The sequence below is a fragment of the Neoarius graeffei genome, chromosome 6 (genome assembly GCF_027579695.1).
Source record: "Neoarius graeffei isolate fNeoGra1 chromosome 6, fNeoGra1.pri, whole genome shotgun sequence".
Lineage (NCBI taxonomy): Eukaryota > Metazoa > Chordata > Actinopteri > Siluriformes > Ariidae > Neoarius > Neoarius graeffei.
The window spans coordinates 103,029,553-103,057,492 of NC_083574.1; the positions used below are offsets into that span (position 1 = coordinate 103,029,553).

General features: G+C 38.3%; 2 protein-coding genes across 10 annotated transcripts in view; one reads left to right on the forward strand and one right to left on the reverse strand.

The window, feature by feature from the left end:
• Nucleotides 1-899: 899 nt before the first annotated feature.
• On the forward strand, nucleotides 900-17,337 carry gldn (gliomedin). Of its 2 annotated transcripts, XM_060923070.1 has the most exons (11): nucleotides 900-969; nucleotides 1,492-1,947; nucleotides 4,058-4,109; nucleotides 4,213-4,230; nucleotides 4,429-4,527; nucleotides 6,548-6,649; nucleotides 7,419-7,547; nucleotides 11,943-12,017; nucleotides 14,720-14,848; nucleotides 15,132-15,282; nucleotides 16,603-17,337. In XM_060923070.1, exons 2-11 carry the CDS (start codon nucleotides 1,492-1,494, stop codon nucleotides 17,072-17,074), a joined length of 1,683 nt encoding a protein of 560 aa, XP_060779053.1. In that variant the 5' UTR covers nucleotides 900-969; the 3' UTR covers nucleotides 17,075-17,337. The 2 variants fall into 2 exon arrangements, with proteins under 2 accessions (XP_060779053.1, XP_060779054.1); XM_060923071.1 differs by lacking the exon at nucleotides 900-969 and having other exon boundaries at nucleotides 1,397-1,947; nucleotides 14,723-14,848.
• Nucleotides 17,338-22,419: 5,082 nt separating this feature from the next.
• Nucleotides 22,420-27,940, reverse strand: part of dmxl2 (Dmx-like 2) — an 82,057-nt gene continuing 76,536 nt past the window's right edge. For all 8 annotated transcript variants that reach the window (XM_060924255.1, XM_060924252.1, XM_060924251.1 and 5 more), the window contains 2 exons: nucleotides 27,392-27,609; nucleotides 22,420-24,993 (listed from right to left, as the gene is read on the reverse strand). In XM_060924255.1, coding sequence (XP_060780238.1) covers nucleotides 24,784-24,993; nucleotides 27,392-27,609 — 428 coding nt within the window. In that variant the 3' untranslated portion in view covers nucleotides 22,420-24,783. The remainder of the gene's footprint in view (nucleotides 24,994-27,391; nucleotides 27,610-27,940) is intronic.

Genomic DNA, 27,940 nt, shown 5'->3' on the forward strand with positions numbered 1-27,940 from the left:
GAAACCTGTAGATGGCAGTAATGCAACACTGTGGATGCCAGCTGCCGTAAATCCCAAAAGAAGAAGAAGAAGGTAAACCTGCGCATGCGCACACGGACTTCCTCTGTCTGCTTGACTGCGCCAAGCGAGAGATTTCATGCACATTATTTGCTTTAATCCCCGCAAATTAAATAACTTCCCAGCCACAGAATGGCCTGATTTTGTGAGATTTTACAGAAATAAACAGATATCACAATCACCACATTTCCGACAGAACTAAATTTCACTCATTTGATGAAATCGAAAGGCCGTCTCGCTTTAATACCTGTATAACTGCATTAATTTTTTTTTTTGTGGCTGTAGCTGGTTCTTACAAAAGTGCACTTTCTGATAAAATCTCTAAACATCTGTTTCAAATTGCTTTCACGTCATTTTCATTGTTAAATTCACTGCCCCCTTTTTCATGAACAAACTAAATTATATTTTTTTGATAATTATAAAAGCATAATAATTATCATTATTATTATTATTATTATTGTTGTTGTTGTTGTTATTATTATTATAGGTAATCATCTCTGAGCATTTTAACCAATAAAAAAGCTGTTCCATTTCAGATCAAATTTAAAAACATTTCCATTTTGAAGAAAATCAATCAATCACACTACCCTCTGTACATCTCTGACATCCTATTGATCAATAAATAAGTAAATCTCTCTCTCTCTCTCTCTCTCTCTCTCTCTCTCTCTCTCTCTCTGTGTTCCTTGTGGCTGCATGTTGTATTGTTGGTGCTGAGCTGCAGTGATGGGTTGTGTGTTTCAGCCCCCAGTCAGAATAAAGAATTTGACTCGGCTGAATATAAATCAGGTGACTGTACAGACGAGGGGTTTCAGAAACACCAGCGAACAACAGCTGCGTTTGTGTGTCGCCTTCAGCACACGCCTAAACTCCGTCTGATCATCATCATCATCATCCCAGAGCTGCAGCGCAACAGTTTGTGGGATTCGTATCTTTGGAAATCTTCACTGTTTATAGATTTTTGAAATTTTATGTTAAATGTTTATTTTGCTCACTGCCTAAATTTTTGATCTGTCACTACTAGAAAGTTTTAATTGTACCTTTTACAGGACTTAAAATTTTCACACTTAATATTTATATCTAAAAAAAACAAAAAGAAGAAAAACGAAAAAAAAAAACCACATTACCGAATAGTTTTAATAGAATTGCTCATCAGAACAGGTTTTCTTTTTAATCTTATATAAATATAATTTTAGCTTGACTTTGGAATCATCTTTTTTTGTGGGTTTGATTTTCCCCCCTCTGTGTTTTAATCAACTAATTTTTCGAAAGTATCTGTGCACGTTTTTTCCTCCCATTAAAAACTGCTTCAAATTTAAATAAATTACTCTTTCAGAATTTTTTTCAACTTTTTTTCCCCTCATTTAGTCATTCCTCTTTTTTTTCTTCACCACTTTTGCCTCAAATCTCTGAGGGTTTTCTTTCCCGGGGCTCCAGATGAAGACGTCGCCGTCGTCCCCCCAGTTGTCGTGGACGTTCCACTGGACGCTGGGCATCATCAGCGTGCTCACGCTGCTAAACTCAACCGGATTTATGCTGCTCCTTCTCCAGAGCCGAGAGTTTGGAAATCGGATGGATGTGGTGGAGTCTCGGCTAGAGGAAATCTCTCAGAGCTCGGTGGTGGAGTTCATGACAGAGATGAGCAGAAGTCAGCAGGAAGATCTGCAACAAAACTCCAGAAATAAAAGGAGTCAGGAGCTGGAGGAAGCTCAGGCTCTGGAGCAGAAACTTCAGCTGGAACTGGAGGAGAAACTGGCCGAGGTTTCAGGAGATGGAACCAGAGAAGAAGTGTTGAGTAACGAGGAGAAGAACATTCAGGAGCAGCCGGACTTCTATCACAGGACAGTGCAGCACAATGGGATGATGATGATGATGACGTACTCCATGTTGCCGGTAAGAATTGAAAACGAGTGAAGGACATTAAAACAGCAGATTGGTGTAATTTATAAAATTAGAAAATGTGTGAAAATTTTTGAGATCCTTCAGTCTAATAAAAAAAAAAAAACTTTTTTCACCATAAAGTGAATAATAAATCAAGAAAGTGTGATTTTATATTTTGTATAAACATTATCTGGACATGGACCTGAAAAATAAATTTTAAAAATAATAATTGATTGTGTATTCTGATATTTTATAAAGTCTGAGAAATCCATAAAATAATTAATTTGAAATCCAAATTTTGTATTAAAAAAATTGCCTTGAATTTTTTAAAGCATTTTTTTATTCTTTGACTTTCTTCAAACAATGATTTTGTTTGTACACAGAACATTTTTCTGAACATCCTCAAATATACATTTGTGGTCAGAAGTTTACATACAGTGATATGAGTGTCATCTTGGATATGAATGTCATTTCTCTGAACTGTTCTTTTTCTGTGGCAGAATGATTGTACAGCATACAGCTTTAATAAAAAAAACACTAGAATTTGGTGCACAAGTTTTAATTTTGTTTGGGTTTTCTGAAATCAACACAGTCAAAATTATACATACAGGGTCAAAAATATACATACAGCACACCTAATATTTGGGTAAAATGTCTCTTTGCAAGATTCATCTTGACCAAACATTTTTGTTTACCATGAAGAAGCTTCTGGCAGAATTCTAGTTGGATATTTCACGACTTTTCATGGTAGAATTGGTACGTAGAGTTCAATTAATTTTTTTTTTCTTGGCATGGACTCAACTTATCAGCACGGTCCATATATTTTCAACAGGGTTGAAGTCAGGACTTGTTTTAAGCTTAATGTTCGCCTGCTTTATCCTCCACAACCAGCTCTGATGCGTGTTTGGGTTCATTGTCCTGTTGTAACTCCCAAGTTGTGTTCAAGTTTCTGTTGGTTTATGCTGAAGAATTCTGAGGTCGTCCTCCTTCTTCATTATTCCATCCACTTTGTGCAATGAACCAGTTCCACTGGCAACAAAACAGCCCCAGAGCATGATGATCCTACCACCACCACCAGCAGCTGGTACAGTGTCCCTCTGTACATGGTGGTCATTGTGGCCAAACAACTCAATCTTTGTCTCATCTGACCATACAGTTTTCCTCCAGAAGGCTTTTTCTTTGTCCGTGTGGTCAGCTTCAAACTTTAGTTAAGCTTGAAGGTGTCATTTTTGGAGCAGGGGGTTATTTCTTGGATAGCAGCCTTTTAGTCCATGGTGATCTGAACTGTAGACAGTGATCCATCAGCTTCCAGTTCATGGCAGGATTGTGCCATGATGGTTCCCAGATTGTTCCTAACCATCCAAACCAATTTCCTTTCAGCTGAGGGTGATAGTTTGGGTTTTCTTGAAGCAAAGTGGCTTGGCAAAGTGACAACACCTCACAATAACTTGGATATAATTGTTTGAACTGATCTTGGAATTTGCAGTTGTTTATAAATGGCTCCAAGAGACATTCCGAAGTTGTGTATATCTGCGATCTTCTTTCTCAGATCTGCACTGAGCTCCTTGGATTTTCCCATTTTACTGTGTGTTGGTCAATCCAATGAGTGCTGTAAACAAACCCTTTTTATGAAGGCGCAGAGAAGCTACCAGCTGTAGTCAATCATGATCACTAACAGGAAGTTAAGAGACCTCGGCCTTGGCAAGATAAGAGACATTTTGGAAGTTTCAGTGCCTTTGAATTAATAAGCTAAGTGAGTGTATGTATATTTTTGACCCTGTGTTGATTTCAGAAAGCCCAAAGAAAATTAAAACTTGTGCACCAAATTCTAGTGTTTTTTTAATTAAAGCTGTATGCTGTACAATCATTCTGCCACAGAAAAAGAACAGTTCAGAGAAATGACTGAAAGCCCAAATATTGCCGTGACATTCATATCCAAGATGACATTCACGTCACTGTATGTAAAATTCTGACCACAACTGTACATCTTTCTTTAATTTTGCAATATAATTTTCCAGTTATAATAAAAATTAATGCTAATGTTTTGATAAAATAATGTTCAGTGTGCGTGAGTGATAAGGGAAAAGTCTGTATTTGTTTTAAACGTGTTCTTGTTTTAAAGGTTAAAGTGTTATTAGACATCTGTAACAGCACTAAAGGAGTTTGTCTCATTGGTGAGTTTCTCCTCAAGAACATTTCCAATAATGAAATAAAGAATATTTCTGACTTTCCTTAATGCACAAAGATCTTCATTATCTTCCGGCTTTCCTTTTACAGGTCCTCCAGGACCTCCAGGTAAGAAAACAGCTTCAGTAAACCCTTCATTAATATGGCAGTCATTAATAACATCAAGTGTCAGCTTTCAGTCAGTATGAACATCTCCAGAACAAATCATGAGATAAAGTTTATAAGATTAAAAAAAAATCCTAAAGAAAGATAGAATTGATAATAAATCATGTGTTAAATTACCAATAACATTACCGGGAATTTCAGGTGTGCCAGGTGTGGATGGAATGCCAGGATACAACGGGACAGACGGAATTCCCGGTTTGCCAGGAGAAACTGGAGCACCCGGTAAACGAGGAAAAAAAGGTCAGGGGAAAAAAGGGATTTCTGCTCTTACACTATTACCGCTGATCCATCAGAAATGTGATCCACACACTCTCAGTGATCCATTAGAGTTCTCAGTTAGATTTGGAACTTTGCCCATTACACCATTCCCAAATAATCCATTAAAGTTTGCAAATTGTTAGTTTTATATAGAAAAAAGAATAAAAAACAAACCAATAAGTGGATTCCTGAACTTAAAAAATGGAAATTCTGTACACATGATTTAGTAAAGAGTTTTAAAGAATTTTTTTTTACACTGTTCCAAAATGGGAAATTTTGCACTATTCCCCGTGGTCTAGTAAAATGACTGGAATTGTGCTGAGGAATTTTGCTCATTACATCATTCAACATGATCATGAGATAAAGTTTATAAGATTAAAAAAAATCCTAAAGAAAGATAGAATTTGGATAGAAAAGGACTGGTTGGTTTGTTCATACTGTACATTCCCAATGATCCTTTAAAGAGCTGAGAATTTCACTGGGGAATTTTGCCCATTACACTATTCCAAATGATCTCTCAAATCACTGGAAATTTTGTTGAAAATTCTCAACATTTAATAGAATGTTTGGAATTTGGTTTGGGAATTTTACCCATTACACATTTTCAAAGGACAGGTTAAAGGATTAGGAATTTTATCCATTGCACTTTTCCTAATAATCAATCCAAATCCATTGTTGGTGATTATCCAAAATGTAGGATATTCTACAAATTATATCATTCTCAGTGGACTGCCAAAGAGGTGGGAATTCTGTAAAAAATATATTTTATTGATTCAACAAAGGATTGGAAATTTGATCCTTTGCACTATTACCACTCATCAGTCAAACGCTTGGGCAGTTTGTCCATTATTGATTGCTATAACCCATTATAGATCTTTACAGAATCTTTATAGAATTTTGGGTGGGAATTCTCCCTATTACACCATTCCTGAATTATCCATCCAATGGCTGGTTGGAAATTGTGAAGACTGCTGCAGCCAGTGAAGATGACATCAGCTCTTTATAAAACCCCACTTCTCTTTTCAATCCCCTTTCCTGTTGTGGATCTGGTGGTTTCCGGTCTCTGTACTGAATTGGAATGTTATCGTGCCTCAGTGGGAATACTGTGAGAAGTCTTTGATAGGAAATGGAGGCAGTCATAGTTGTGGGTTTTTAAGTCACGCTGATTCTCCAGCTCGCTGGTGGTGTTGGAGGACTGAGATACTGAGTCACGGTGGGGACGTGAATGAAATTCTTTATTCCACTGATGAGAAGCTTCTGGAAAATATTTGGACTGACTATAAAAACGATGACAGAAACGATAACCGTCGCACTGCGGTGGAAGATCTGATAATATTTGGTGACGCTGCGGTTCTGTTGTGTGAGATTTCCTGCATTCAGGAGCCATGAGAGAAACCTTCATATTTCATTTTGATGCACAGAATCAAATCTTCAGATACATTATATTTCAGTACTTTACTCGATACTTGTCTTTGGAGAGCATTTTGTGGCAGGGCTTCTCAAGCTTGCATTCAGGAGCCCTGTTTATTTTTAAATCAATCAATCAATCAAATCCACTACCAGTCAAGGACGATGGAGGCTCCTTTCCTCAGAGACACATGAAGCCAAACATTTTTTCCTGAACTGCTGCTTGTGCTGTGTCACAGGGCAGCGTTACACACTCAGAGGAAAGTGCTATCTGCCCTCTTCCACATACATGAGCTCACAGACACCCACAATCATCAAGTCTCACCGTGATTGACAGAGAGAGAGAGAGAGAGAGAGAGAGAGAGAGAGAGAGAGAGTATATGTATGGCCCTCCCATCCAGAAAGCACAGCCAGTTTTATTCCTGTTGCACTGTAGAGATTCCAACTTGAGATCTGAAGCAGTGGGAAGCATGTAGTGATGACTTTTTCCTGTTGTTATTGGCTTGGGTTTTTTTGTTTTTGTGTTTTTAATTCCTGTGTAAAGCTATATTTTATGTTTAAGAGGTGCTTGAAAATTAAAAGTGTATTTTTTTAGGCCCTCCCGGTGAAAAAGGTGATCCAGGTGAGGCAGGTATGAAAGGTGACCCGGGACCACGTGGTGAAAAGGGAGAACCTTCTAATGATGTGATTGTAGAAGGTAAATATTAAAATTCCTGTTTGGAGTTAAGATGTTCCCACCCACCACCACCACCACATTACTTCTGCAAATAACTTGCAAAATAGGTAGAATATGATTTTAAAAATAATGGTTTAATCCTGAGCTCAGGACATGGCTGAGAAAACTCATCTGGAAAAGTGACCTCCGGACCAGAATACTTGGGTGTGTTTGGATGATAACCTTTTTTAAAAACTATTTTATAAACATAACATGGGCCACTTTAAATGCTGGGGGCGGAGCTTTGTGAATATGGGCAGGATTGGGCATGGGTGGGCTCAAGGAGTAAAAAAAAACAATTCTCAAGTGTCTAACCCACCTACTTAAACAATAGAGAGTTACTCTGGAGAAAAATAAAGGATGAATGTGGCTTTAATGTAACATTAATTATTTATCTCTATGTTTTCCTTTGGGTAAATAAAATTTTAATAATTTTACAATAATGATATAAAATAAGGCAGGGAAACTGCAACAGCTAAACTGCAACATATGTATGTTGAAGGGTTAAACTAAAGTTCACTTGAAAACTACAGTTAAACTCATTCCGAACAGCATTTTAATTTATTCTTTCCAAACGTAAATGCGAGTTTCTGAAAGAACTCTGTGTACACAAAGAAATATTCCTTTCCTCAACTACACAGCGATTTAAAATATCGAAGATAAATATTTAAAAAATTCTAAAAGAAACTGTTTGGTCTGCTAGTCTTTATTTTCCATTGGGGATTCCCGATTTTTGTTGTTTACCTGGCAGGTCCTCCTGGCCCCGCAGGACCCCCTGGAGCTCCAGGTCTGATTGGCCCACCTGGGCCTCCAGGCCCACCGGGACCAGCCAGAAACAGAAACCAGAGAGCTCACCTGCACACCGACCATGCACAGGAAGGTAGCGCTAACACTCACACAGTGAATACACCTGGGAGACTGTATTAGCCCTCTATTACTATTACTATTATTATTATTTTTTAGTTTCTGTAGTAACGCTCCCTAAAACTGTCATCTGTTTAGTGAACAATAACATCAGCAACACCTCAGAGACTAGAAGTGCAGATCAACCACACAGGGCTAACATGATCAAGGTTAAGCTGATTATTATTATAATTATTATATATTAACAGTGTGTTAAATATATTCTATTATTAGATTTCATTACAGTTTACTGAAGGTGTTACAGGTCCAGTAGAAACTCCTACTGAAAGTTATTGATGAAGTTCTGCTAAAGAGAAAGTCTAATAAATCTACACTCACTGGCTGTTTGATGCAGTTCTCTAATCAGCCGATCCCTCTATATCAAATCACGCAGATACAAATCAAGAGCTTCAGTTAATGTTCACTTCATTCAAACATCCGAACGGGAAACATTGTGATCTCAGAGTGTGACTTTCTTTCACTGGGGCATGGGTGTTGGTTTGAGCCAGATGAATATTTTTGGTTTGAGTATTTCAGAAACTGTTGATCTCCTGGGGTTTTCACACACAGAATGGTGCAGAAAACAAAAAACATCATAGAGTGAGCGACAGTTCTGTGGGTGCAAAAAAACAAACGCCTTGTTGATAAGAGAAGGTCAGAGATCAGAAAATGGACAGATTGAGCAGTTTGAGCTGCCAGGAAGGATATAGTAACTCATATAATCACTCTTTACAACCATGATGAGCAGAAAAGCATCTCAGCATGCAACAGGAGAAAGAAGAACACATTGGGTTCCTGCAGCCAAGAACAGGGATCTTAGAATCAACAACAAGTTCCTATTAAAGTGGCCGGTGAGGGTTCAGTTAAAGACTTGGAACAGAAACAGGGAATTTAGTGCGCTTGGTATTTTTTGGATGAATTTTCCAGTGAAATGAGCAATTTTAAGGTACTTTATGCATATAAGACCTAAAAGTGCAAACTCAGTAACTTTAGGCAAATGTAATTCCTTAAATATGGGTGAAATGAGCTCACTTGCTAAGAAAATACTAAAAATCCCTATAATTAAAAATGTAAAGTACAGTATCAGTCGCCTTTGTGGGCAACACATCAGCTGTTTGATGATGACAATAGGCAGATGGTTTTTCTTATTTATTTACTTACTTATTTACGGTACACACACGGCGTTCTTCCAGCTGGTCTTTCCTAATTTGCAGAAGGATGTGAAATCAGTGGTCCAGACAAACAAAATGCTTGAAATTGATCCATTTTGGCTCGTAATGTTCTCCATCTTTGCTCAGTAAAATAAAAGAATACGTCTAAATTTAGGACGCTACATAAATACTAATTATGATGAATATTAATATTAATATTAAGGAGACTCTACCTACCAACCCCATCCACATCATACCAGCTCAGTTCTGCGCTCTCTCTCTCTCTCCACTGATATACAAGGTAGATGGGGTGTCAATACTTACACATTCATAACAGATGGACTCCAGTCTGTAATTAACATAAGTGGACAGTAATGAAGTACATTTACTTGAGTTCTGTACTTAAGTACACTTTTTGAGTATCTGTACTTTACTTGAGTAATTTTATTTTTGGAAACTTATGACTTTAACTTCACTACATTTGAAAGACAAATATCGTACTTTTCACTCCACTACATTTCTATCAAGGTCCTCATTACTCGTTACTATGAAGCAGCTTTGAAAGTGGATTTTTTTTCTTTTCTTTTCTAAAACGTGATTGTTTTTTTCGCAGGTGACACTGAGAGCCGATTAATAATCACTAGAGTCACGTCACGTCCATAGACGGGATAAAATCAAGTTCTTTCTCAGCAGCGTTATTTTACATGCTCAGTTGATGGCAGAATGGAAGGAGGCGGTTCTTTTGGAGAATGTTGTGGGGAAAGGAATAAAGATTAGTTTCGTTTTAAATATTTGCTTTGTTTGCCTAAAACGAACCACATTATGGCCTCCAAAAACTCGCCGTCCGACCTGCAGAAGCATATGTAAACATTTTATTCCAAGAGAAAGCTTGCAATGAAGTTGTCTGTGCTTTTAGAGCTAGCGATAACGTTGCAATAGCTATGTAGTCTGGTTAGTCACATGACTTTCTATGGATTTGCCCACCAAGTTGCCATCGCCTTGTCCACGGTTAACGATAACACATAGCTAGTTAAAGGAGAACTGAATTCATTTTTAAACTTGCTTTATTTCTTAATTAACGTGTTATTCAATTACATTTTCAGTTTTAGTAACCTTATATCGTGACTCGTATTGGCAACTAATTGTAATTAAATATTATACTTATCGGCCTATTCGGTTTTTAGCCGTGTTGAATTTAGTTCGTTTGGTCCACAGCAGGTGTCGCTTATCCGTGCGATCTTCACGAGACTTGTGCGAGACTTCGAAACGTGAAGAAGTGTCAGCCAGGTGTCAGTGCCGCCATTTTGAAAACTGTTTTCCAAACGAAATATTGCACAAAAACGAGTTTAAATGACGATTACTGCCTACTTTTTTCAAACTTTCCTGATTGCTATCAAAACAAACAAAACTTCCAGCTTGATTACGTCAGCATTCGAAAGAGGTTGCGCGCGTCTTTTGACAACCCCTGTGTCTGAAATCGCTCCCTGCTCACTATACAGGGCACTATATAGTGAGGACACCATTTTGTAGTGCTGCTGGAAACCTTAGTGAGGATTATTTACACCCTATATAGTGCACTCAAAGTATCCCACAATGCATCAGGAAAAGTAGTGTACAACGATGGTGACTAACCAAAGCAATATATCCCATCATGCATTGTGGTCGCGCTGAAAGAAATCAAATTAAAAGTCTCAAATGTGATTTAATAAAAGGCCGCGGCGAAGAAGAAAGTATTCAGGCTTGATTTAAAAGAACTGAAAGCTGCAGGGACTTTGTATTGATTAATGTGGGAAATGCGCTCAGTATAATATGGATTTATCACAAAAACACACGCATGGATTTATTATTTTGAAACCCACCAGCCGACTGATCTGGCACGTTTTAATTGTGCGTCAGTAATGACGTAAATACCAGCGCAACGGACTAGTGTCCGAAAATGTTTTTTAATTTTACCAATGAGCTCACTGTGTAGTCCTCTATACAGTAATTCCCTATATAGGGAGTAGGGAGTAGTGAACGAGTGAGCGATTTCGGACACAGGGAACGTTGGCAGATGTTGGTCACTTTGATTTCTGCTGTACGTTTTACTTCCGTCCTACGATGTCTCGCACAGGTCTCAACGAATCTCATTTATGGCCATTGCTTTGACATATGGACTGATATATTACAGAGCATATTTCAAACACTCAGAACCTGCTACAGCAGCAACAAAATAGTGATCAAAAATGCATTCCTATATTTAATAAAATGAGATAAATAGAATTTTGATGATAAAAAAAAAATTGCCTTCAGTTCTCCTTTAACTTCCACACAGTTAGCATGTAAAAACAGAGTTACGCTAACATGAATAACGTTAACTTATCTAAAGTCCTTTTAGAAATATGCTTCAGCATAATCTTGCCAAATAAACAGAATGTGGAAATATTTATTTTCTAGTAATGTTAGCTACCTGATGATTTTGAGGTTGAAAAGAGTTTGCTAGCGTCAGGTGGAGCTTCACTGACTAGCTAGCTTAACGTTAAACCACCACGATGGCACAGCATGCGTTCATTTTGTGAATTCACATTCTGTCTTTAGTAACGTTAACATTGTAGCTTTTGTGACCTTGCATAATTACTATAGCTACTACATATTTTTTTTATCAGTAGCCAAAGAGAAAATCTAGCGAGCATCTTATTGATGATTCTGCTTGGCTGTAAGTTGTGTTTCATTTTGTAACGTTCTACCAGGCATTTTTTTCTACAGGTTCTACAAGTTAGTCAGTAAATCCAGTCAGTTGTTTCAGAGGCGTTAGGTTTTGTAAGCGCTGTGGCAATAATACAACAATGCAGTGACAGAAAATGTACTTTTAATACTTAAGTACTTTTAAAAGCAAGTACTTCAGTACTTTAACTTAAGCAAAAATTTGACTGGACAACTTTCACTTGTATCGGAGTCACATTTGACCAGTGGGATCTGTACTTTCACTTAAGTAATGAAGTTGGGTTCTTTGTCCACCTCTGGTAATTACACTCCAACGCAGTGACCTGTGTGTGAGCTGTAGCTGATGAAAGAGATGATTGGTGCTTCTACAAGGCAGGAGAACTGAATCAAGTCCCTGAAGTCAACAGCGTCTGTTATATTGTTGATATTTTAACTTCACTGTCAGAAAAATGAGCAAAACATTTACATAGCTATAACTTTAGAAAGAAATATGTTGATTTATTTTTTTTCTACCCCAGGTTTCATTCATGCCGTTTCAAATGATCCGATGATGAGTCAAGGACCAGGGAACCACAGAAAGACTTCAAAAAACGGTACAGACTTCAAAACCCACTCACCATCTCATATGGGCTGCGTTACTGATAATATAATAAATCATTTACTTTTTTTTTAATTAAAAAATGTCTTTAAATGATTTTAGACCCTTTAGATTATTTCAGTAATTTGGTCCACATTGTACTCTGGATCTGAGTTCCAAGTAAAACCTCTTCAGAAGCTCTGAACCTGTAATGTTTCAACTAATCACGCAACGAACATTTGAAGAACGCTTTTCTAACAAACTACAGTAAAAAGAAATGTGTTGTCCAATCAGAAGGGATTCCAACTTTAATAGAAAAAAGTACAGAAGTTGTGTTTATGGAAACTAAGAACCCTTAGACAGAAGACAAAATAATAATAAACATTAATAAAAATTCATAGATGCCAAGAATCAAAGAAACACTTAGCAAATTCTACATGCTGGTAATTAAATGGCTAATTTATATTTAAATATGATTCTATTAAAGAATGAGCTCTTAAATCTCATGTCATCTCATTATCTGTAGCCGCTTTATCCTGTTCTACAGGGTCGCAGGCGAGCTGGAGCCTATCCCAGCTGACTACGGGTGAAAGGCAGGGTACACCCTGGACAAGTCGCCAGGTCATCACAGGGCTGACACATAGACACAGACAACCATTCACACTCACATTCACACCTACGCTCAATTTAGAGTCACCAGTTAACCTAACCTGCATGTCTTTGGACTGTGGGGGAAACCGGAGCACCCGGAGGAAACCCACGCGGACACGGGGAGAACATGCAAACTCCACACAGAAAGGCCCTTGCCAGCCACGGGGCTCGAACCCGGACCTTCTTGCTGTGAGGCGACAGCGCTAACCACTACACCACCGTGCCGCCCCGCTCTTAAATCTATCTGTGTTAACTTTCGGGCAGAGTGACTGATTCTTTCTTAGACTGCATGCCGTCTTCTTAATTTGTGGAAGCAGTGGGTGATTGCTCTTCATTTCCAGTTTATTGAAGATGTTCCTATCTTGTAGCATCTGTCCAAAAAATTCTGAACGATGGCGAGTTCTGGTTCTGCAGCCCCATAAACTGGAAGACCATTAGCTATTGTAGAGGACCAAACTGTTGAATAGCAAGTCAAATCTCACTTTGATTGTGTCCTTCTTTGAGGAGTTCCTCAACACATACAGACACTTATTTGCCTTGAAGAGCTTATGATGGATATGAGAACTCCAAGAATTGATCGTTCATTACACTGTGGGACAGACAGAATGGAAGGAAAGATATCTGGATGTTCTTTCATTTTAAAAGCGAGCTCTTTGCACTTGAGTTTGACTGCATAGCGTTGTTTTTATCCCATTCCATGAACCAGCTGAGCAAATCCTCTGAATGCTCATGGTTCTTAAAGGTAGACTGCCTTTCAGATTTTTCAAGTGTAGATCATAAAAAGAATTTTCCCAACACCCAGTTATTTTTGTTTAGCGAATGAAAGCTACTGAATTCGAATCACAGATTTCCAATTTTAGATTTCCACATGGCCTTGAATTCTCCACTATTTTTTCCTGCTTCACCATGACCCAATTCAAGATACTACGTCATGCATCACATCCCGTGGTGGGCTTTCCTCGTTCACGCAAGGCATTGTGGGATACAAATTTGAAACAGGAGAGAAAAATAGAGGACATGAGTGTGCGAATGAAACGTGAAAGACTGGCTACAGTAACGGAAAGAAAGCGAGAAGAAAAGACGTTATGTTATATACAAAGGAAAGGAAACGCAGGACCAAACTAATAAATATCGGCGCTCAGCGAGCACCTCGGTGTGATCAGCTGTTCGTTTAGCGACAGAATGATGGAACTGTCAGTGCACGCTCAAAGGGAAACCTGTAGATGGCAGTAATGCAACATTGTGGATGCCAGCTGCTGTAAAACCCAAAAGAAGAAGAAGGTAAACCTGCGCATGCGCACACGGACTTCCTCTGTCTGCTTGACTGTGCCAAGCAAGCGATTTCATGCACATTATTTGCTTTAATCCCCTCAAATTAAATAACTTCCCAGCCACAGAATGGCCTGATATTTTGTGAGATATTACAGAAATAAGCATATATCACAATCACCACATTTTAGAGCGAACTAAATTTCACCGATTTTATGAAATCGAAAGGCCGTCTCACTTTAAGGACTGGAGAAATGATGGCGAAGTCATCCACGTATTTATACAGTGCAATTGACACGTCATAGTACGGTAGATTTCTAGGTCATTCATGAAGATGTTAAATAGCCGGGGTCCGCTGATGCTCCCTGGTATCGTGTCCTGATTGACCGCATTCCAGTTACATATGATATTGTTGCTCATTCATTTCTTCTTAGTATCTAGAACCTGTCAGATTTAGCTTCTTGCTTCGACAAAACTAGGTTCTTTACTGATTATTAAAGCATCATTGGAAAATTAAGGGTTCTAGTTCTCCTAATATGGTTCTACTTTAAAGAGTTTCTAACAAAGGAACTTTTTTTTTTGGTAGAAGCTACTAAGTGTTCACTGGATAATTAAGGTTTCTTAATTGTGAAACATGGTTCTACTTGGAACCCTTTCTGACAGGGAAACACTTTGTTCTAGGGTTCTACATAAAACCATTCCAAGACTGTAGGCACTGTTAACATAAGTTGCTTCATTAGTCCGATCTATTCATGAGCTATGAGACATTTTATGGACAGAAATCTGTATTTCCTGCAGCAGAGTGCATTATAAAGTCAGTACAGGAACCGAGGAACCTGGCGAAGATGGCGAGCACATTTGGAACCTGGCTGAAAGACACAGCAGTGGGAGATGATGAGAAGATCTGGGTAGCAGAACATTTCTCAGGTACATCATCATCAGACATGAGATTCAGAGAGAGCAGTTGTGTAGCTGTTCTCAAATCAGTGTGATGCTGGAACATATACAGGATATACACCACAACAGTCTTGAGTTCTGCACTCTGAAGGTCCGAAGGTGTTTAGTTTTCTGTAGCTGCAGATCACAGGTTTATGTGAATATTTTATTGTTTTTACAGTAACAGTCAATTGCCAGGGACCTGTATGGTAAGTGCTGGGATGTTGATGTTTTGTGTAAGGAGGAGACTCATGTGTGTCTGGATCTGCTGCAGGTCGCATCATTAAGGAGTTCAGCAGCATCGCCGCATGGCAGAACGGCAGCAGCAAGTCGATCGACGTGAGGAAGTTCTTCCAAGGATGCGGACATTTAGTTCACAACAAGTCCATTTATTACCACATCGCCGGAACCTACAGCATCGCCAAGTAAGAAATGTTCACATTTTTCTAAAATATATAACAATGAAATTATCAAGTGCTCAGGAAAGTGTACAAAACTTAACTATGATTAAAATGGGAAGGGAGAATTAGATTCCCATTATTAAAAAAAAAAAAAAAGCAGATTCTTTGAAACCTGCACTCTGGTAATAGTTTTAGATTTTATTTTTCCTTACAGTGAAAATACCAACTTCAGGCATATTTGACATATTTAAAATTGTACAGTAATCACTCGGAGCCTATTTATAAAAGGGTTTACAGTGAAATAATATTATACAATCAAATTTTATTTTTTTTAATTATTGGATTTGGAAATCAGAACGTCAAGGATGTAGCTTCTCATCTGGCCTGCTATCAAACCAACCATGACGACCAAAACATCAAACAGAACTGAAATGTGACAATGTGAGAGAGAGAGAGGACCAACCTCCACCGCTAACTGCTTACAACAGGAACATCAACAAAGAACTCAATTTTGTTCCCTGAGTGAAGATCGACCCAAAACATCCATCAGAACTGAGTTCGGATGATAAATGAGGGAGGAGATACGATTCTAGTCAGAATAAAATGTGTTAAGTTGACCTGATTACTAATTTGTTAGCAAAAAATTGACAATACAACAATCAAGTGTTGTACAAAAGTTTGAGTTCTTTCAAATAAAACAATCAGAACTGAAATCCATTGAGAAGTGAGTGAGGGAGGGAGGGAGGGAGGGAGGGAGGGAGGGAGGAGATACGATTTAACTGAAAATAAACAAAGTTGTAAACAAATTGTTTACAACAGGAAAATCAAGAAACAAATGACAAGTTTTGTTCCTCAAGGGAAGATCTACCAAAAACATCGATTAAAACTGGAATCGGATGAGAAATCAGAGACGAGATACAGTTCTAGTGAGAGACCTGGAAAATGTGTTAATTTGGTCTAATTAGTAACTCATTAGCAAAAAATTTGACAAAACAATCCGAACAGAAATCCCTGGAGAATTGACGGAGGAGATATGATTTAACTGCATTGTGGACAACGAACACCACGCCATGGCAAGAGCTCTTCAGCCTTACTTATGGTCAGATGAGCTAACAAAAAAAAACTTACACAAACTGCAACAGAGCTAAATTACCATAATTTAATTCTCTTAGTCAAACTTTAACAAACTTAACCCATTTAAAATGTTAAAACTACATTTCTAAATTTCTAGTCAACGAAGAAACATTTTTCAAAGCAATGATGTATTAGTAAACGTTGTCCTATCATAAGTAAACATCGTAAATCTAGAGAAACTCCACGTCTATACTGATTGTATTTCCACAGATATAACCTTCAGACGAAGACGCTGCACACGCTGGCCATCGAGAACGCTTTGTACCACAACCTGTCCTACCTGCTCCGAAACTCAAAGACCTACTTTAAAATGGCGGCAGATGAAAGCGGCCTGTGGCTCGTCTTCGCCTCGAGCATCGACGAGATCATCATGGTGGCACAGCTGGATGAGAAAACGTTTTCTATAGCGACGTACATCAACACCAGCTACCCGAGAAGCAAAGCAGGAAACGCCTTCATCGCATGCGGCGTCCTCTATGTCACGGACGTTAAAGACACCAGAGTGACCTACGCCTTCGATCTCCTCAAACAGAAACCTCTCGACGTTAGCTTTGATCTCTGGACTCCGCCCAGTGTCCTGTCCATGATGTCTTACAATCCAAAAGATCGCCGTTTATACGTGTGGGACAGCAGACACGTCAAATCCTACAAGGTCCATTTTCTTTCCGATGAAATAAATTAATTACAGTTTTATCTGTAAAGTGCCTCGAGTCCAAGAGAAATTATTTTCTTTCAAAATTACTCTTCATTAATAACTGAGCATTCGCATCAATCCCTTTTATCCAAATTGATCTTATTGCAAGACACGACCGTGGAATATAATAAAAAAAAATTAACAATGAACGTCACGACCAAATCACTCCAGTGGACTGCTCATATTTTTGTATTGAATTTTTTGTAAATATACAGTCCTGTGCAAAAGTCTTAGTCACGTGTAAAGAAATGCTGTTGACCAAAAACAGCTTAAAAATAATGAAATGAAATGTTTCAACATAAAACAAAATAAATAAATAAATTATATATATATATATATATATATATATATATATATATATATATATACACACACACACACTATAAACAGTAATCAGTAATCCATAATAAATGAAACAAAGTCAGTATTTGGTGCGAGACGAAATTCCCTTTGCTTTAAAAAAATAAATTAATAATAATAATAATAATAATAATTAGTAGTCTCAGGTCCAGTGAGTGCAGTTTTATGCGGAAATGATCTGTAGGTTTTCCTGAGCATCTTACAGAACCAGCCACAGTTCTTCTGGACACTTTGACTGTCACACTCGCTTCTTCATTTTACACCAAAACCCAGCAGCCTTCATTATGCTTTCTTTTTTAATCTGAAAAGTGCTCTCTTAATATGTGGAATATGCTGCTCAGACATAACTTTTTTTTGTAACATTTAATTTTGTGCTGGGAAAAAAACAAACAAACAAACAAACAAAAAACAAAACAATGTTTGGAACTCTAAAATGTTTTTGTAATGCTTTGACTCGATAATGTAGAAATCATAAAATAGAAATCTATAACAAAGTTTGGGTGAAAAAAACCCCAGGGGGCTAAGACTTTTGCACAGTACTGTATATGCATCTATTTATGCAAATGGGGCATTGTCTAATTAAATATGCATAGTTTTGCCTACTTTATACAACCAAAACTAGTCAAAAATCAAAATCTAGGATGAAATCAGAATTGAAATGTATTTCACTGTGAAGATACTGTTCAGAGAAGGAGTTAAAAAAAAAGCATGTTAGAACGTCATTTAGTTTTTTATTTCACGAAGAAAATATCACACACATACAAGATTATAAAAATTATTTTAATTCTATTTTCAATATAAAATCAGAAATCATCAACCCAACAGCACGCAGTATTGAGTAATTCCTCTGTAATTAGTGCTAGGAGTGAGCGTGTACACTGAGTGGAATTCTATTTGAAACTTAGATATTTAATCGTTTTTAGTCCCGTGGTTTAATTTTCACACGAGGTTTGTGCGAGTCAAAGTTTATATCAGAACAGCAAGCATCTCAAAGATCTATAGCATGACTTGAAGTGGGCGGAGCTTAAATCCTTCTTTAAAGTTGCAACGTTTCAGACGCGACTGGACGAAACCAAAAACAGTGAAATAAACATTTTACTGTTGAATTTTATTATTTTTATTGCTACACTTTATGAGCAGACATGATATAGATTCAATTTATCCAAACATCATTGTTTCTACCTTAAACTTCACCGACTTTTCACTAATCCCTCCTCACTGATTTAAAGGTGATTAACTCGGTTACTAAAAGGTGATGAACTGTGATGTGTGTCCAGGTGGCTCTGTTACAGCTGATGGCGATAAACAGTCTAAAGGGAACAGATCGAGAGCTTCAGTCTGCTGAGTCGGAATAATGTTTCTGTTTTCATTATGTTTTCTGAATTCCCTTTATTTCCCCCAAACATGTTGCGACAAAATTAAACGAAAAAGACATGAACAAGATTTAAATAGATTTCATTTCCAAATCTCTCACAGATAAACACCATGCAATAAAGAGAGTTTTAACCTGACTGATACTGAACTGTTCTGCGTTAGTTTGTTTAAACGTTACTGATTGCACTGCAGTGTTTAGCTTTCACTTTATCGATGCTGTTACACAACCTGCTGAATATTAATCTATTTATTCCATTACACACTTTTAAAACATTTTCTAACGATGAGGAGCAACAAAGTGTCACAATTTCTAACGTCATTGTACTGTTATTGCTATAAATGAGCACATTTAAATAAACATATAAATAATTCTTACATGAGTTTGTGATTTATATTAAAAGGTGACCACAATATCCACTGTTACTTTTATTTCATTTTTTTTCTTTTTTTTAACATATAGTTTATGTACCACATTAACATTTGATCACGTGTCATGACTTTAAAATTAGCGAGCTAGCTCAACCTTCAGAGAGAAAACTTTAGTATAAGCACAGGCTACATTTTGCATTATTATGCTGCAGTGTTTGCTGGTTTTAGCGTATTGTATAGTATTTAGTTAATACCAGCAGGGCGGGGCTGACGACTGAAAGAACAGGAAACTGTATGCAGCAGAATTTACACAATTATTTGTTGCTTTATCACGATGTAGTCGAGTCTAAATCAGTCTGTATGTTGTGACTAACTGCTCCTGCTCAGAATGATGACTGATAAGTTCCTTGAATTGTCGCTTTATTTCAGAGAAGATTTAGTTTATTTCTACATAATGAAATCAAGTAAACTTTGCAAACTTGGTCATTTTAGTTCATTTAAGATCCCCCCCCCAAAAAAACAGTGACACTCGGGCAAATAAACACTTAAAATCGCAAAGCAGTCGCATGTAATACAGTGGTGCTTAAAAGTTTGTGAACCCTTTAGAATTTTCTATATTTCTGTATAAATATGACCTAATACATCATCAGATTTTCACACAAGTCCTAAAAGTAGATAAAGAGAACCCAGTTAAACAAATGAGACAAAAATATTATACTTGGTCATTTATTTATTGAGGAAAATGATCCAATGTTACATATCTGTGAGTGGCAAAAGTATGTGAACCTTTGCTTTCAGTATCGGTGTGACCCCCTTGTGCAGCAATAACTGCAACTAAACGTTTGTGGTAACTGTTGATCAGTCCTGCACACCGGCTTGGAGGAATTTTAGCCCGTTCCTCCGTACAGAACAGCTTCAACTCTGGGATGTTGGTGGGTTTCCTCACATGAACTGCTCACTTCAGGTCCTTCCACAACATTTCGATTGGATTAAGGTCGGGACTTTGACTTGGCCATTCCAAAACATTCACTTTATTCTTCTTTAACCATTCTTTGATAGAATGACTTGTGTGCTTAGGGTCGCTGTCTTGCTGCATAACCCACCTTCTCTTGAGATTCAGTTCATGGACAGATGTCCTGACATTTTCCTTTAGAATTCACTGGTATAATTCAGAATTCATTGTTCCATCAATGATGGCAAGCCGTCCTGGCCCAGATGCAGCAAAACAGGCCCAAACCATGACACTACCACCACCATGTTTCACAGATGGGATAAGGTTCTTATGCTGGAATGCAGTGTTTTCCTTTCTCCAAACATAACGCTTCTCATTTAAACCAAAAAGTTCTATTTTGGTCTCATCCGTCCACAAAACATTCTTCCAATAGCCTTCTGGCTTGTCCATGTGATCTTTAGCAAACTGCAGACAAGCAGCAATGTTCTTTTTGGAGAGCAGTGGCTTTCTCCTTGCAACCCTGCCATGCACACCATTGTTGTTCAGTGTTCTTCTGATGGTGGACTCATGAATATTAGCCAATGTGAGAGAGGCCTTCAGTTGCTTAGAAGTTACCCTGGGGTCCTTTGTGACCTCGCCGACTATTACACGCCTTGCTCTTGGAGTGATCTTTGTTGGTTGACCACTCCTGGGGAGGGTAACAATGGTCTTGAATTTCCTCCATTTGTACACAATCTGTCTGACTGTGGATTGGTGGAGTCCAAACTCTTTAGAGATGGTTTTGTAACCTTTTCCAGCCTGATGAGCATCAACAAAGCTTTTTCTGAGGTCCTCAGAAATCTCCTTTGCTTGTGCCATGATACACTTCCACAAACATGTTGTGAAGATCAGACTTTGATAGATCCCTGTTCTTTAAATAAAACAGGGTGCCCACTCACACCTGATTGTCATCCTCTAATTTCACCTTCAAATTAACTGCTAATCCTAGAGGTTCACATACTTTTGCCACTCACAGATATGTAATATTGGATCATTTTCCTCAATAAATAAATGACCGAGTATAATATTTTTGTCTCATTTGTGTAACTGGGTTCTCTTTATCTACTTTTAGGACTTGTGTGAAAATCTAATGTTTTAGGTCATTTTTATGCAGAAATATAGAAAATTCTAAAGGGTTCACAAACTTTCAAGCACCACTGTATATTTCTACTACACTGCCAATCAAACTCATCTTTTTTCTCTCACTTTTAATTCAGTCTGGTCTGAGGTTGCTCCATGGGTTTTTTGTCAAGTTCACTCTTACATTTTATGACAGATCTTATGATTTCATGATTGATTTTACGATCTTATGTTTGATTTTTACGCTTCTCTTTAGTATCAAGTCTTCAGTGTTGTCTCATTACTTCTCTCTTTCTATTCTTCTTATTCATACCCATCATGTATCGAATTGCTTTTGCCTTGACTGTAAAGCGCTTTGGGTCAACGCCTGTTGTTTTTAAATGCACTGTAGAAATAGAGTGAGTTGACTTGACTGCCAGTCAAAGGGTTTTGAACTCTTCCGTTTGAACATTTTGGATATATACTTCAAGAAATAAGTTCAAGTTAAATATTCTTGAATTATAAACGGGTATAAGTGTACTGAAAAATGTCAGAGTCCTCGTTTCTATAGTAACTGCTTACCCACAGGGACGGATACGGCGAATGCTCCACTGATGATAATACAGGGTTAAAACCCATGTGTAAGTGTAGATCTGTAGGGAGGCGTTTGAGTAACGTTTCTGTAAGGAGTCTCCAGTGTCAGTGCTCTGTAACAGTCAGAGGTGAAGCTGGAACTTTAAGTTTGTACGTTTTCTGACATTTTCAGGACAGAGGAACTTACACTTCTTTGCGGTTTCTTGGGTAACATGTAACAAGCTGCATTTAGTTTTATTAAATTTAAGAAAGAGAAAAAAAGAGGCTGGTGAGGGAATGAACGTTTATAGCTACTATAACATAAGAGAACAGGAACTAACATTTTGTAGAACATTATATGTGACTATAAATGAATAATAGTATGACGTGTCGTTCTTTAATAAGGAATAAAGCTATGGTTGGTAGATTGCTGTGGTGTAGGAGGAATAAAACACTCAGGGACATGCTGTTAGAGGAAAGTAATCAAATTCAGGGGGTAACAGGAACTAACTAGAAGTAATTTACATAAAATTGAGAAAACTCCAACCTTGCTAGCAGGAGGCGTGAGGAGAAAAAAGAAAAAACAAACAAAAAACAAAAGCACAGATGAAATAAAAAGAATTTATTCAACTTGCTTTACAAAGGTAAAACTCTGACCATGACAGAACGAGCTGTGTTCTTCCAGAAATTTCCTCACACAGGCAGCATGACCTGTTTAATAAATACACAAGAGACGAGAAGCAAAAGGAACATCGGTTCAACACACACACACACACACACACACACACACACACACACACACACACACAGAGGACGATGGCCAGCAGACCGTACACAAACACAAAGAGTTTAATAAATACATCACATACATCCAAAACAAATATACATCTACTGCAGCCAGCATGATAAAAACCAAACCAAACAAATTAAAACTCTTTGTACAAGCTATGTCCAGCTAGTTCAGATCTATACTTATTTATATTTATATATTTATATTCATTTAAAACTAAACATTCATCTGGATATAGAACATTTTTCCATAAAACATTCTCCAATCTTTACGACTTCTACAGCGTCTCCACATCCGAGTGCAAACGTTCATACCGTTAAACATTTAATAAATAAAACAACTGATCCAGGAAACGTCGCACCTCACAGTCACATTGCACAGGAAGTAAGTTAATGAGGAGTACAGCGGTTAAAAACAAAACCACATGATACAGTAAACACAAACACGGTAATAAATTAATAAAGGAAAAAAAATAAACTTCTGTGCAAACATAAATGTAATGTAACCGATTCTGCTCAAAGTAAACGCTTCAAACCATTACTGAATAAAACCTCTGCGGGAAATGAGAGCAAGACAGGTCCGAGTGTGAGACAGATGTCATGGCTGCTCTGCAAGTCAGAGTAACTAAAAAGAGAGCGAGACAGGTCGAGATGTGTACGTACTACAACCAGGAGGTTTAAAAGTACTTTTAGACAATTAAAGAGTGAGACAGGTTTAACTGTAGGTATGGAGATGGGAGTGAGACAGGTTTACACATCTACAAATATAAAGAGAGTGAGACAGGTTTAGGAATAGAGACAGAATTGACTACAGCATTAGGAATGGAGTGAGACAGTTTTAACGGCAGCCAAATGGAATGAGAGTGAGACAGATTTATCTAGAGTTACTGAAGGGGTGTGAGACAGATTTACCTGGAGTTACTGAATAGAAGTGAGACAGCTATGTGCGAGAAGTGTGAGACAGATTCATTTGGACTTCAAAGACATTTAACTGGAGTTACTGAATGACAGTGAGACAGATTTAACGGTAGGTATAAGGAGAGAGTGAGATATCAACTACAGGTGAACAGAGAGTAAGACAGAAACTGAGTGAGACAGATTTACCTTGCTTTTGGAATAAAAAAGTGAGACAGTTTTAATTGCACATAAGAGAAAAAATACATTTCTCTGGAGGTATGGAAAGAGAGCGAGACAGATTTAGTCTGGAATTGTGGAATGAGTGAGACAGATTTTATTTGGAGTTATGGAATGAGAGTGAGACAGATTCAGCTGTGATTATGGGGCAGGGCAATAAGACGTTTACAGGTGTAGAGAGAGTAAGACAGATTGAGTGAAAAATGGATTTAGGTCGAGTTATGGAACGGGAGTGAGACAGATATTTAATTGCACGCAGAAAAGAAGAGTGAGACAGGTTTATCTTGTGTGATGGGACGAGAGTGAGACGTTTATGTGGAACGTCAGTAAGACAGATTAAAATGCGCCTATGAAACGAGAGTGAGACAAGTTTAACTGGAGTTATGAAAGGAGAGTGAGACAAGTTTAACTGGAGTTATGAAAGGAGAGTGAGACAGGTTTATCTTTTTCAGTGCGACTCGTTTCTCTTCCGCTCGCCGTTTTCAGTAGTCTGTGTAGAATAAACGTTATTTCTCCTATAAACTTGCACATTTATAGAAATAATTAAATAAATATGTTCTAAAACACATCTAGAGTGAGACAGGTCTAAGCTGCAGGCATGGGGTGAGAGTGAGACAGGTGTGTGATTTACAGTCATAATAAATAAATAAAGCGGGGGCTCACAGACGGGGGGGGGGGGGGGGGGGGGGGCTGAAGCACAGTGCTGGAGTTAAAGAGGCTCGGTCTGTTCAGCTGTGGACACGAAAATGATGTGCGAACACACACACACACGTTTTGCTTTACACAGCACGATCAACACTCTGGCGAATGCACCGCAGTGACGAGCTCAGCACATGCATAGCTTTCCTATGAGAACACCAACAGCGAGCTCGTGGCTCAGGGAAAGGGGCGGGGCTTCTTTCTGGGTGAGGTCTTGACCTCTCACGCTTCAGGGGGATAAAATAAAAATAAAAACGATAACGACGACACTTCGCGGCGCAGTAAGGTTAGGAAAGAACCCGGCTTGCTGCTGGATGCGTCGGCTGTCTGAACTCGGCGTTATTTCGGATTAGAGGATGTCGAAGATGCTGCTCGGGGTGTGGTAGCGATCAGGGAGAACCCTCATCTTCAGTGTTCCGTCAGCCCCGCACGTGAAGATGCGATTACCGGGACACGTCTCGATCTGCATCACTCCGGCGCCGATGTTACGGAAGATGGACTGCTTGGCGTGTTCAGTGCTGAACGAGTGCATGAGCCCGTGACCCGCTAACTTCCAAACCTGCAGTCAGAACCAGAACGAAAACGCTGTTAAAAGCACCGGCGTCCCACAGGGCTCTGCTTTAGGCCCAGTGTTATTCTCATCATTTTAGAGCCTTTTACATGAAATCTGTTAAAACAAAAACATTAAATATTAAATGAAAATGTGGATAATAAAGTAATATAACAGGTGTAATAAAACGCCTGTTCAGCCATCACACATTCAGCTCACGGTTTCATAAAAACACACAAATAACTCTACATTCACATTCGTGCCACTTGAAGTTTTTCCACTTGTGGGCGTGGCTTATCTAGAGTTTATAGTTAGTTCAGATTAGAAAAAGTAGCAATGACGTGTATGAAGTGAAGTGGTGCTTGAAAGTTTGTGAACCCTTTAGAATTGTCTATATTTCTGCATAAATATGACCGAAACCATCATCAGATTTTCACACAAGTCCTAAAAGTAGATAAAGAGAACCCAGTTAAACAAATGAGACAAAAATATTATACTTGGTCATTTATTTATTGAGGAAAATGATCCAATATTACATATCTGTGAGTGGCAAAAGTATGTGAACCTCTAGGATTAGCAGTTAATTTGAAGGTGAAATTAGAGTCAGGTGTTTTCAATCAATGGGATGACAATCAGGTGTGAGTGGGCACCCTGTTTTATTTAAAGAACAGGGATCTATCAAAGTCTGATCTTCACAACACATTTGTGGAAGTGTATCATGGCACAAACAAAGGAGATTTCTGAGGACCTCAGAAAAAGCGTTGTCGATGCTCATCAGGCTGGAAAAGGTTACAAAACCATCTCTAAAGAGTTTGGATTCCACCAATCCACAGTCAGACAGATTGTGTACAAATGGAGGAAATTCAAGACCATTGTTACGCTCCCCAGGAGTGGTCAACCAACAAAGATCACTCCAAGAGCAAGGCGTGTAATAGTCAGCGAGGTCACAAAGGACCCCAGGGTAACTTCTAAGCAACTGAAGGTCTCTCTCACATTGGCTAATGTTAATGTTCATGAGTCCACCATCAGGAGAACACTGAACAACAATGGTGTGCATGGCAGGGTTGCAAGGAGAAAGCCACTGCTCTCCAAAAAGAACATTGCTGCTCGTCTGCAGTTTGCTAAAGATCACATGGACAAGCCAGAAGGCTATTGAAAAAATGTTTTGTGGACAGATGAGCCAAAATAGAGCTTTTTGGTTTAAATGAGAAGCGTTATGTTTGGAGAAAGGAAAACACTGCATTCCAGCATAAGAACCTTATCCCATCTGTGAAACATGGTGGTGGTAGTATCATGGTTTGGGCCTGTTTTGCTGCATCTGGGCCAGGACGGCTTGCCATCATTGATGGAACAATGAATTCTGAATTATACCAGCGAATTCTAAAGGAAAATGTCAGGACATCTGTCCATGAACTGAATCTCAAGAGAAGGTGGGTCATGCAGCAAGACAACGACCCTAAGCACACAAGTCATTCTACCAAAGAATGGTTAAAGAAGAATAAAGTTAATGTTTTGGAATGGCCAAGTCAAAGTCCCGACCTTAATCCAATGGAAATGTTGTGGAAGGACCTGAAGCGAGCAGTTCATGTGAGGAAACCCACCAACATCCCAGAGTTGAAGCTGTTCTGTACGGAGGAACAGGCTAAAATTCCTCCAAGTCGGTGTGCAGGACTGATCAACAGTTACCACAAACGTTTAGTTGCAGTTATTGCTGCACAAGGGGGTCACACCAGATACTGAAAGCAAAGGTTCACATACTTTTGCCACTCACAGATATGTAATATTGGATCATTTTCCTCAATAAATAAATGACCAAGTATAATATTTTTGTCTTATTTGTTTAACTGGGTTCTCTTTATCTACTTTTAGGACTTGTGTGAAAATCTGATGATGTTTTAGGTCATATTTATGCAGAAATATAGAAAATTCTAAAGGGTTCACAAACTTTCAAGCACCACTGTGTGTGTGTGTGTGTGTGTATATATATATATATATATATATATATATATATATATATATATATATATATATTTAACTAGTTAACTTTAGAAGATATATGTATCTTCTAAAGTTAACTAGTTAAATTAAATCACAAATTCCACTCGTATTTCTCAGACTACATTAGCAAAGCGAGCTAACTGTACGCACTACATACACTCACCACACAAAGCTTTCTGAGCTATCATTCTTCATAACATCTCTGTACACATTTAAGGAGAAGGCGTTCAAGTTTTTCTTCCAAACTGTGGCTCCATGCTGCGTACGTGCATAGAAAGTGCTACTCATCTGTCGCTAGTCAATGTAAAGTGTGTTCAGTTTTTTTTTTTAATTGCAATGCTTGTGCTGTTTGCGAGTTATTAAGCCATCCTCACACACACTACCGTACCGTACTAGTGATATCGCTCACCTTCATGTTTCCCTCAGCGGAGCCGGTGATGAAGAAGTCCTCACTCGTGTCCAGAGCTAAAGCTTTAATGGCCGAGTCGTGGGCCTGGAAGGTGTGGACCAGCTGCCTCTGACGGATATCGAAGACACACACGAAGCCCTTCCTCCCTCCAGAGATGATCAGCTGCTGTTTGGGGGCGTACTGAAGAACTGTAGCACCGTTCTCATGACAGGGGAATGCTGGAAGCGCACACACACACACACACACACACACACACACACACACACACACACACGCCAAATGGTTACAGAATGTCTGACTCCATTTTAAATTAACATTTCTGGAAATTTTAATTTTCTTTCTATCTAAAAAAATAATGATTGATCCTTAGAGTCAACAGAATCCATACTGAGTCCAAAATGATTTTCTATACTTTTCCCAGGTCTGGAATTTACTTTACATTCCGAGATTTCTCCAGAGTGGAAGATGGTCAGAGTTTTAATAAACCTTCAGAACTTCAGGGCTCTGCTGTTCCACCACAGTAATTCTCACTGAGATGCTCTGCGTGTG